Source organism: Calypte anna, chromosome 3, assembly GCF_003957555.1.
Source record: "Calypte anna isolate BGI_N300 chromosome 3, bCalAnn1_v1.p, whole genome shotgun sequence".
In the NCBI taxonomy this organism is placed as follows: domain Eukaryota; kingdom Metazoa; phylum Chordata; class Aves; order Apodiformes; family Trochilidae; genus Calypte; species Calypte anna.
Genome location: NC_044246.1, coordinates 76171126 through 76183746, shown reverse-complemented (window position 1 = coordinate 76183746; position 12621 = coordinate 76171126). Strand labels below are relative to the sequence as shown.

The 12621-nt window shown below is 36.0% G+C and overlaps 1 protein-coding gene across 1 annotated transcript in view; it reads left to right on the top strand.

Moving 5' to 3' along the window:
- Positions 1-12621, top strand: part of KLHL32 (kelch like family member 32) — a 114971-nt gene that overhangs the window by 69228 nt on the left and 33122 nt on the right. Inside the window, exon 6 of the mRNA XM_008499699.2 lies at positions 6827-7042. Coding sequence (XP_008497921.1) covers positions 6827-7042 — 216 coding nt within the window. The remainder of the gene's footprint in view (positions 1-6826; positions 7043-12621) is intronic.

Genomic DNA, 12621 nt, shown 5'->3' with positions numbered 1-12621 from the left:
AAAATACTAATGCTGGTGTACAAGATATTGCTGAAAGATTATGACTACTGGGAAGAGTTTGCCCATGCAGAAGGGTAAATGAAGTCAAACAAGGAGAGATGTAGAAAAGGGCAGCTAAGGTGATCAGGAAGGCCTGTTTTACATAAGGAGATTAAAAGAGCTTGGCTTGTTTAATCTTGTAAAATGAGAGGAATATGGTTGCTTTCTGTAAATATATCAATGGGTATTGAGGGGGGGGGAGTAGGAGGAGAGACAGACTGCTAATGTTGGCACAGGAACAAATACATACAAATAGAGCAAATTAAGACGGGAATTAGGAGATGGAATCTCAAAATCAGCTGAACCTTCTGATAATAGGAGCAAGAGCAGAGTGAATTTTAAGAGGGATCTTTCTTAATTTATTACAAATATGATTTGATGGGCTTGTGAAGTATAGAAGGGGAGTAGGCTTCCACTCCTGTGTTCTTATTATGGTAAGCTGTTATTAAGTTTGCAGAAGAATTGGAATCAATGGCGTTGTGCAGTCCTATTTTTCTCCTTATTGTTCACAGTAATAATTTTTCCAACTGCTACTCCTGTGAACTTTCAGATCCTAGAGGACAAAAGTTGCTTTTTCTGCATTTGACAAAATTAGCGAGAACAAAAAAGTGAATATTTACCATAAAATATTGCTGGTGATTAATGGATTACCCATGTAGTTTTCATCTTTTCTCAAGCATTGCAGTAAGTCTTCAGAGTTAGCAAAAATATCAAGTAACGAAACATTTGTAAAGGCTATGTACCAGTATTCTGTGATTTCTGCTGGACTAAAGAATGCGGGATTATTTCATTCCTCATAACATATTTGGAGAGAAGACAGGCTCCCATAATTGGCAAAACCTGTAAGCACTGATAAATCTGATTAAATCCTCCCTTTGGGTTTCTACTGTCTGAAATGGTATGAAAGGGCTAGGTGAAGGGTTAGCTGATCTCAGTGTTTCATTTCATCCCTACGTTATTATTTGTTATATAATACTGATTGCTGCAATTATCTTGCCAGGAATACCTGGCAAAGATGTGAAGCCAGAGGAGATGCGAAGGTTTTCATTTGGGGAGCTTCTGTGCCAAGGTGTAGTTACAATAAAATAAATTAAAAATTCCCACAGCAGCATTGGTTTAGTAAAGAAAGCAGCTATTGAAAACTGCAGAACCTTTCTGGTGTTTGTTCCAAAGGTACCATGTAACTTCAACTGTGTAGTCTGAATTTTTTCATTATTATATTTCTTTCCCTGATACACATAATCACATATGCAATATGTAAAATGCATGTATAATCAGGGGTCACTTAAAATACTTGATTGGATTGCCATTTGCAAATATTTGTAATATTGAATAATTTTATCTATCTGAGATTCTAGGTTGTTTTTACTTTTCTTGGCTTCACATTTGAGTATCTGCATATAGGCATGCTTCACTTTCTTCTTCAAAGACCACATTTAGGTTTCAACACATGAGCAATCTGAGAATGTCTTTCCACTTTGTTAGTGAAGGTCTCAGGCCTCCTCCATCACTTTGAAGAGGGTGCTGACTAGGACCAGCCACCAGGACTGAAACTGAAAGCTGAGCTGATACAGGGAAACACTAAGTTAGAAGAGAAATTAATTCTCATAGGGAAAAAGAAGCAATAGAGGTGAAAGTTTTTGATAATGTTGCTCTTGTACTTATCCCCTACTTTGAAATAACAGTAAGGATGCAAAATAACTTTTCAATGCTTAAAAGAGAAAACAAAAGCCAGAATTAAACAAAGTGTTGAAAAAGCAGTGATATACCAAAAAAATAATTTTATAAAAGGAGTAACTTAAAAAGGCATAATTTACTCTGCCTATAAATACATCTACACTCTGCATTGATCTTGCAATACATGTAAACACAGTTCTATACACTTTGAAGTTCTGACCCAGATGCTCCACTGTGACCAAGCTTTAACAAAGTGTCTTTTACAGCTCAACTGGATGGCTTTGGTGTTTACTGGAGGAAAATTTCAAATAAGATCTAAAATGTAGTTTTTGAAGGGTTTGGTTTTTTTTTCTTATAGTTAGTATGAAATAGGTATACCTGTTACTGTGTTGTTGTGTATGTGCATGGCCTGTTAGTTCTCAGTTAAATGTTTTTGTAGAACTAGAACATTTGATATAGAAAGGAAGATCTAGAACCAACAACTGGATTTCTTTTCTCTTAAAATAGTGTTAATCCCCTTTGTTGTAACATAAGTATATATTTGTCACTGCAAATTTCCATTATTTTTTATTATCCCTTACCTATTTAGTTTGTCTCTTCTATGATTTGTGTCCAGGTTCTCTTCAGTTGGTGTAGCTGGATCATGGTATTTATTAGCAGAAAACTTGGGGTCAAGACCCTTTTGCACTAGGTGATGTTAGGATTTTGAATAAACACACCCCTGTCCCAGAGACCTCAGACTTCCTTTTTGTGCTTTAATAATGCTGAATTTCTTTTAGGAAAAAGGGAAGTAGTGTCACCATGCAACTCTTCTCTGTTATAGCAGCAGGGATAGTCTTTTAATACCTTGATTTATAACAGTGTTGTAATCTAAATAGGAAGCAGGTGGAGTTACAACTGGGTACAGTTCTTTGGATATTAATGGCTTGGCTTGGCAGTGGAATTCTAAAGCTGTATATACTTTTTCTGTCTTAATTATGCATTCATTAAAAGCTTTTATACCCAACAGAATAAAGTAAATATTGTTTGATCTCTGTAGTGTGCTCCCAGACTGTAGATTTGCACAGCAGGGTCTTGATAATCTGAATAAATTGTATTTCCCCAAGGAGTTTATCTTTCAAATAAGGTCATAAAGAAATGCATTCTTTCCCCTTAGTTCTCCTTGTGCTTTTTCTGCTATTTATAACACGGAGCAGAGGAATAGAAGTATATTGTAGTCTGCTGTGTACTTGGTTATGATTAACTCTAATTTATCAATCTGTTACTTACATGCTTTTCTGTGGCTTGTGCAAGGCAATTATTCTTTAAAGTACAAATGAATAAAGATGGATTTAGAAGTAATTTAAATACGATGTTTATAGCTATTATTCCTGTTTGACAATTTATTATATATTGATATTAAAACACACTTCTGTTTTAAAACATGGACGATGCCACACCATTTATTTTGAATATTTAATATTATGGTCTTTCAGACTATTTGTTTGAAAAACTGATTTTCTTCTGTGAGGCCTTTAAATGTCAATTCATTGTTTAATTGGTTTATCATCTAAAGGTTGATACTACTGAATCAGAAGGCTGGTAGTGTAAAACAATGGATTCTCTTACTGCAAAGAGGTGCATTATTAGCATGCATATGATAATAGATAGTTTCTTGGTTTAGAAGTAGACACTGGTAAGTAATTTGGCCAATTTATTAAATTAGTTTGTGTTCACTGTGAGATTTTAGAACTATTTCAGCTGTTAGTTGTAAGATCTCTGTAGATAATCTTCTACATATTTTCTTGGTTTGGATGCATCTCAGCAGTATAACACACATCGTAGTACAGGAGATAGGATCTCTACCTTTCCCTAATTCTCTTCCACTATTAGTGACAGTTCTACTTGTGGTCATATTTCATCCTTCAGTTCAAAAAAGATAAGTGACATGTATTAAAAAGGTTATAAAAACAAGATGATTTTTTTCCGTAATTTCCTAAGGCTGTTTTATACTGAATGTTTTTTAAGAACATATATTGTGATACATTACTGAAAGAAAGTTGCATATGATTTTTAAATTTTTTTAGATGCTCTTTTAACACAATATAATACAAGTTATGGAAAACAAGGGACTGCCAGAACTTTTATTCAACCACAATTACATTTAGTTTTATAGTAACCTATTTAATTTTTTTAAAAGTTTTGAATCCAGTTATGAGTTCAGTTTGCAAATCATTCCAAGTCAGATAGAAATGATATTTCTATCTGTCATTGCTTTTATATTTCCTGCTGGATTCTTTTTTTTTTTTAAACTAGAAGGCAAGGTTACATGATGACTGCTAGTCTCATGTTTCTGGAAATCTTAGTACATATGGAGATCTAGGTTATCTGACCTGTGGTATACATCTTGCAATCTCAGTGTAACATTTTGCCCTCTAGTATCATCACAGGGACAGTAATGTATAGTACTGTATAATATTGCTTTAAATTTTGGTATGACAATCTGATAATTTTCATTGGTAAAAGCTAATGCACTACTTGCTTCTTTGGCTGTGAGATATGAACCTGTAGAGCAACTAACCTTACAAAAAGATAATCAGATGTTTCAGATTACATGCCAAAGACAATTTTAACAAAATATGCTTGCTATATTCATCAAGCAGTAAACCAGAGGACCAGCAGGTCACTAACACTTTATGTTAGGCAAAGTATCAAAATCTTTTGAAGCTTAGCAATGAAAATAAATAAACAATTCAGGCCTCATAAATAAATAAATAAATATCTGAAATAAGTTAACACATACAAATAAAAATAATACTGTAAATACACGTCTGGTGAGAGTTTATTTATCCTTACCTAAGTGTATTTGGTCTTTTCATCTATATGACAGCTCTCCTAAAAAACTTCAGTTGGTGTTGATTTCAGGGATTAGGGAAGACTGGGGGTTCCTAAAAATTTCCCAAACTAGAAATAATGGCTTACCAGTGTCTTTCCAATTTCACTGAAAATGTGAAGATGTTTCAGGTGAAAACTGCTTTATTGTCTCTCCCTACTAAGGAAAATTTAACTATGGTATCTCCTAATCTTATTGTCTTTTGAAGTCCACTAAAAGCCATCTATCCTTCTCCACAGACACTTACTGGGGTTTGATCAGGCCTGTATTTTAGTTGGGCTGTTGATCTTCAGATTGCAATGTTTGATTATCATAGAATCATCCTTCACACATATAGCTGTTGACTACCAAAGAGATCAGTAAACGTGCACTTGAGCTCTTCTACATTTCTTTTTGGATGTTTGGCATTCATTCAGTCAGTCAGGGAGTTCTTTGAAAAGATAGTCTTCCAAATTGAGGACAATAAACCATGGTTGTTGCCTGTCAGATGCTGTGGTGTTTACTTTGATGTTACTCCCATGTGCTGTTGCCATTATTGCATGGCCATCACAGAAATGGTGGTGTGAGGTACCATCTGTGATCTGTACACATTAAATCATCAAGCAAGCAAACAGACCAGGTACTTTTCATGTAAAATCCCTTCTGTTCTATTTCATTCTGCAATTGGAGAGGATTGGTCCTTACCTCTTATATGTTGGTGTGAAGAGGAAATGACACTAGCTGTGGCTTTTGGGATGATAGCTGTTAGTGCTTGTTCTGACAATATAAAGAACTTTTCTTTGTTCTTCCAAGAAAACAATGTGAAACTGCTATGCAGCTGTTGAAGTAGATAGTGAATCGGATTTATCTTTAATGTACAAGCCTGCCAGGAAAGATGCACCCTTCAGACTGGGAGATGATGTATCAAGCAGAAGCCTCCACAGGAATTTGATTCAGTTTCTTCCAGTACTGACTCCTCTTAGCAGGTGAAAAAATTCTTTCTCCACTCTCCATTGCATATGCATAAACAGCTCCACAGTCATTGGGACAGCCACCCAATTCACACGTTCAAGATGTAGTCCATAAAACATTCCAAAAAAACCTCTCTTCGCACTTTCCCATCTTCCCTGTTGCTCTGCTCTATCTGCCAGCCGTGCAGCTCATTTGACATTTACAAGATTTCTTGTCAGTTTCATTTGGTGCTGCCATTCCATCCAGCAGAGCAGTGAAAGTGAAATTGACTTAATTTAGTCTGTTTCTCTTTCCTGCTCTAGTCCCTATGTTAACTAACCAGCAAAGTGAAACTGACAGGACTCCTTGTCATTTTCACACATGGAGCTGGTCAAGGGGAAGGCGGCTGATAGGGAGCAATGCGGTAAATTGGAAGATGAAAAGCAGGATTGCGGAGAGGAGAGGGAGAGAGGTGTGAGCATACAGCAAGAGCAGAGAAAACAGCTAAGCGTGCTTACTTCCCAGACATCCTAGGTGCCTTTCTCTAGTCTGGATGAATTCTTGGCCTCTCCCATGAAAAGTGTATGGTCTAGAGCAGCAGTAGTTAGCTGTCCAGATGCTAATTTACAAGGCATGCCAAGCTGAAAACATTAGCTTGTGAATATAGGTTAGCTATCTCCAGGCTGGAAAAACTTTCCTACACTAAGTTAGTGCAGCTTTTTTTTCAGCAGATTTTTTGCTGCTAGAATGAGGGGGGAGAAAGAATGTGAGGCCAACATCTGCTATAGGTCGATGTCAGTTGTTAAAAAAGACCCAAACAAACCAAAAAGTATTAATTGAAGATAAGTTCATACGCAGTAAGATGAAGCTTGGCATGTTGTATTTTGTGAGGCTTCGTGGAACTGCAAGTTGTATTACACAGGTAATCACAACTTCTGTGAACTCTCCCCATACAGCATAAATCATGCTGGTTTATTATCTTATGTACCATATTTCTTACAGATGCTGTAAGATGCGTATAGAACCTTAGCAGTTGCAATATAAATTAGTACTGTTATATATAATTGCATATGCTTGAATAACATTTACACATACATTTTGAATAAGTCTGTGTTAATTAATTTCAAGTAATAGTGCCTTCCTTTTCCACAGCTCCCAAAGAACAACCTTTTTGTCTATGACTGAGACCTGTGGAGTTTTTTGTTTTCTGGTTTGCTTTTTTGTTGGGTTTTTTGTTTGTTGTTTGGGTGGTTTTTGCTTTGTTTTGTTTTTTTTCTGAGACTTATTTTGTTTGCTTCACCCATTTAGGAATTAAATAGTTTTAATTACTTGGACCTATATAAACTTGCGGACCTCTTCAACCTCACTTTGTTGGAGAACGCTGTGATTGACTTCTTAGTAAAGCATCTATCTGAGTTACTGAAGAGTCATCCTGAAGAAGTTCTGGCACTCCCATACTGTCTCCTTCGAGAGGTTTTTAAAAGTGATAGACTCACTTCACTCAGTGAAGAACAAATCTGGCAGGTAAGGAGACTGGTGAGCAAGCAGAATGTGTGATACTCTGTAAACCATAGCAGTAATAACAGTACTGTAATCTGTTATTTTGAAACCCTGAAGCAATCTCGAGGGAGAATAAGCCCTTGAGCAAAAACTGTGAATAACAACTGAGGGAAATTTTTAAACGAAATTCAAAAAATGTAGCATCGTGTTAATGCAATTTGTTTGTTTGAAAGAAAAAATTGTCTTATTGCTTGTGTTACTTGTATGTGGCTAGAGATTTTCTTCTCAATCCTACTTTGGTGCTGGAAAGAGGTGGCCAATACCTGCAACTCAATTATCATTGCCTTCAGTGGGGCTAATGCTGCAAGTCTGGCAGCAAACCTGCTTCTGCAGTCTTTCTCATTCACTTCAGACAAATTTAGCTGTGTAGCTATAGTAGTCATTTAAAGTGTTTATGCCACCAGAGCTGACCTTGCCTGAAGCAAATCAGCAAATCATCACACAGGCTGCTCTGCTCAGAGATGGGTGGAGGCATCAGTGGAAGGTTTGTGGCAGGAAGCTGGAGGTGGTGATGTTTTTAAAAAGCTGGCTCTAGAAAAGGACTATGTTGCTAGCCATAAAATTGTCAGGATAAAAGCATTATTTTGTGACCTTTATTGAGAAAACTGGTAGTTTGGGAAACATAATATGAAAAAAACCCCAAACATGTAGCCTTTAAAGAGAAGCACAAAAACTTAAACCAAATCTATCTGTGGAAATGTTCCCATCATATGTCTGTAAAATTTCAAATCATGATACCGTAAAGGAAATTTCTACAGCACTGGTACTGTAAACACTGGTAGCAAACACTTCTTTCAGCTTCTTTTTTGCTGTCATGTTTTATAGAAGGAAAGTATGTCAGGGTATTTCCAGGTAAAATGTAACTTCCTAAAAAGAAAGCACAGACTTCTTCCAAGCAAGTGTGTTACCTTAGTCCAGCAGAGAAGACTGAGAATCAGAAGATTGATTTGTATTTCAGTCATGGTTATCTATCTACTTACCTTATGGATTACTCTAAGCAAATCATTTAATCTATATGCCATTGTTTTCTCAAAGTGTAAAATGTGTGTTCATCTGTGGGCTACTTCTTGTTCTGTAGATGCCTAATATCATGCAGAAACAAAATATTTATTCTTAGAAATATCTAGTTAAGCTCTTCAAACCACAAAGATGATGTGAGGATTCAACTTAACCCTTCAGTCTGATATCTGGTATATTTTTTTCTCAAACTTTGAGGCCTTAGATTATGGAGTATTTTACAAATATTATATTTTCTGCAAATATTAATTTAATGTTAAACTTCCACTTGTACTAATCTCTGGAGCATGTCTGTACAACAGAACCTGCAACATGTTATGATGGTGTGTTTGGTTTGGCCTCTGTAGGCATAATACTCTGGAGTACTAGCCCATATTCCCCATACCAGAAAAGGCTTTGAAATACAAGTTCATATATGAGGCATGTATCACTCACCAACTGGCTTTTATCCCAATTAGGGTTAGTGAATTTTCCTAGGTATGTGCTTCAGTATACTCTTGCTGGAAAACTTGCTCCAGAAGGTCACACAAATCACACAAATATTTTGTAATGCCAACTCAATAGTGAACAAGCATATACAGAGTAATACACCCAGTGCAACCTTCTGAAACAAAGTTTGAGTGCTGGAAGTTTTCAAATATTGTGTCATTGTTCCGTTGTGCAGGAAGAAATCTGAAATAATTTCCTTAATTGTTGGCAGTTCTGCCATTGTACACTTCTTCAGGCAAATATGACAAAGTTTTAATTTTTGTTGCAGTGTCATATAGGGGAGAGATACTTACAGGTAATATGCTGCTTTTTGAGTGACAACAAACTCCACACTGTCCATTTAAGTGTTATCATAATTGTGTCTCTAAAGGTTACTAATGCTGTTCCTAAGAACTTTTTTGAACTAGCTTTCTGCTACAGGCAAAACATGAGTCTATCTTTTTAATTCCTTCTGTATAATCAAGGATAAATATATATTTATAAATATTCCAGGTCCCCAGAATGAATTAAAAGACATATAAATATTTACCAATTTAGGTATTCAGAAGGCGGTAAGAAACTGTTTTTTTTTTTTCTTTATCTTAGTAAATAAGTAATTCCCTCATAGTCAACCTGATAGAAGAAAATCAAATCAGACCAGCTATATTGCCTCAAGTGTGGTTAAGTTCATCATTTTTGCTAAGGTTATAGTGGTAATGCAATATACCATGGAAGAATCTAATATTCAGCCCAGGGTAAAGATTGGGTATGCCAGCGGATTAGTGTCAGGGTGCTTTATAGAAGTGAAACTTGATGGACAGGCTGAAGACAGATCTACAGAATCTCATTAAATTGCTGAATTGTTCATTACTGAGCACTCTCACTGTAATAAAGTGCTCATTGACTTTGACAAATCCCCATCCCATGTCTTAAGGAAGAACAGCAAAGCAAGAGGTATTGGGGAAGCTGGAGGAAATTGGCACAAAGTGGGGCAGATAATAGAAAAGCTGATGGGGGATGCTGCCATTTGATTTGTCTGTCTTACCTGTGAATAGTGTGGCCTCCTGCACCCAGGCGTGTATGCATGTTATGGTGATACAAATTCAGTGTGTCCCCAAGGCACCTTTAGTAGTAGGGCTCTCATGAAGCCTTAAGCAGAAATTAAGGCTTCCCTCGGAGAACCTTGGGAAGAGTGACACTGTCTGCAGAGCAGAGGTATTTTCACTGCTTTGAATTCCCAGTGTCCACTGGGTGATTGGATCCTAATGCAGATAAAGATTAAGGCAGTTATTTCAATGCATCACAATATGTACACAGAGTGATTCTGAGTTTACCTGAAGTGACTGCAGCTCATATCTGGCACCTTATGGACTTCTGTTAGGCTACCAATTCACAGCTGCCCAATTTTAGTGAATATGGTAAAATATAAACTTGAATAAACAGTAGTATTAATGTCTACATACTGAGGGGTGGATTAATTATTACAGTAATTCCTGTTGATTCTTTCAGAAAGTAAAATGTGACCTCCAAACCAGGGAGAAGTGGACAAACTAAATAGTTTCTTCCTCTTTCTACCTCATAATATCTCATAGAATTCTTCGGCCTAATATAGGTGTCTTTTTGTTAGTGAATACAATAGATAATTCATAATGATGTATTTCTTAAAGCAAATAAAATTTAAAAAAAAAAAACAACCAAAAAGAAAGCCCACCAGGAACCCTCTGTAGGCTGTGAAATTGGAGCAGTTTACTAGCCTCCATGATTAGACTTTTTTTTAGCTAGGCTAAGGCAATAACTACGGTTATTAGGTGACATAGAATTTGTTTTCATATTGAATTTTTACATTTTACTAGCATGTGATGATATGAAATATTATTTTGTACATATGAAATTTGATTTTTTCATCTGCATTAAAGCATGAGGAAATGTAAAGCAGTTAAATGTGGAAAAGGACCAAATATAAAAACAAATAAACCCAAGGAAAAATCCTGAAGAAGCTGAAGGAAAAACAGCAAATTCTTTTGCATTCTTCCTCTTCAATGTTAGCTGTGCAACATGCTTTTTTCACAGGAAATGGTTGGAATGAGGAAATGTCTTTTTTATCATGAAGTGAAGAGTGAATCATTTCATAATTGGCCATTACTAGAAAGGCTCATTGGCTCTACTTTAAGGAAGCAGATGAATTCCCTTGATAATTGAAAAGCTAACCAACCCTGTATGACAGAACATGTTCTCAGAGAAATCTTACAGTAGAGGGCTTCTTGTTGGAACTTTAGCAAGTTGAAAGCAAGCCAAAGATTTTAATAAACTGATGTTAACCGTAGTTGTAGTATAGTTATGCTATGTCATGAAGCTTAAATGTTCTTATTTCAAGGACCATACCAATAGGTGCAGATAAAAAATATCTACTGGATCATTCTGTCTCCCAGCAGTACATCAATCAAATGATTTTATGTTTAATACTGAAATCACGTTTGGCGAAATTATTTTGTTTCTTCTTTGCTACTGGTTAAATAGCAAAGCTTGGTAGCAAAGCTGCTGGGTTGTTAAAGGCTATTTTTTTTTTAAACAGCTAATATTAAAAATAGCTCAGTTTTAGTATTTTGCCTATACTTCTTCTGAAGATAAGGTTAGAGATTTTTTTTGTGTGTGTTTTTTTTTTCCTCTCCTTTTTTTTCTCTTTGCTATGCAACTCAGTTTATTGGTTCTCAACTGATAAGCAAGCTATTTAGGAAAACCTGATAGATAAAACTGTGTGAATAATCTATTCAGGTAGAAAGCATGCAACTATGTTGCATCTTTTCCAGGGCTGGACTCCCAGAATATTCCAGCTCTGTTAACTTCCTTGTGAGTGTTACATGCAAAATCCATTTTCAGACTCTGTATTAGAGAAGTGTATTAGCTTGAATAAACAGAACAATAAGACAGGAAGACTACAGTGTTATAGGTCAATATGAGTTGTCAAGCATTTACTCTATAAAAATACTAAATGTTTTAACCGAATTTTCTTATTACAGCCCCATTTATCCTTTTCTAAGGGAGTGTAAAGTACCTGGTTTTCAACTGCCTTTTCTTATACTTGAGCTCCATTTTGAATCTCCTAGTAGCATTTGTGGAGGACCAGAAGTATGCTGCAGCAGAAATTCCAGAGTTCAGCACTGTAGGAAATTTTGTGGTATATGCATTATAGGAGGCTGTTACCATGGAACATTTCTCTGCTGAAGAGGGGTCCACAGACATCTTCCCCACACCTCCAACGATGCCCACATTTTCCTATGCAGAACAGCAGTTTCTAAAATGGGTTGTGATGTTCCAGTAAAAGCTTGCCATTCTTTCAGTGCAGTTCTTGAATTTATTTAATTTTTTTTTTTTTTTGCTGTCAATCTTTCAATTCTAAAAGCAATTTTTAATATGGAGAGAGCAAAATTCCTGTTTCTCAGGGGTATATATACATGTTTTGATGAAATGTGGGCTAAGTGCCTTGCTAAATGTGAACTTAAGTTTTGCTGCAAAGCAAGTAATGACATAAAGTAGTGAGAGAAGGAAAGCACCTCAGTAATCAATGTTGTGTTTAAACAGTATATTAGCCTTTCACTATTCAAGGAATAAGCATAAGTGCTCTCTCGAGCAATAAGTTAAATCATGTCTGGTGGTCTATTACTTGTCCCTAGTGAGTATTTAGCCTAAGTAGAAAACCACCATACTAAAGCGTGGCTGTCAGCCTCTTATGGAGAGAGGCATAAGAGAGAAAAAAAGGAGTTTGCATATTGAGCTAGAGGTGAACTGGTGGGGCTATTTGGAAAAATTAGCATATTATTTATGCATGTTTTGCTTCATTTTTACTCCCTTTTAGTACTTTTTTTCATGAATAGTCTATGTAAAAGTACCAAAGATCCATCCTTAAATCTCAGTGTCTGCTGTGATGGTTGCACTGTGTTTCATGACTAGCAAGTAAGGCTACTGTTACTCTCCAATAAAAATAGTGTGAAAACATAACTTATGAAAGAACGTAGATTCCCTTTTCCTAAAGCTAGATCCTTGTAACCACAGGTATCTCA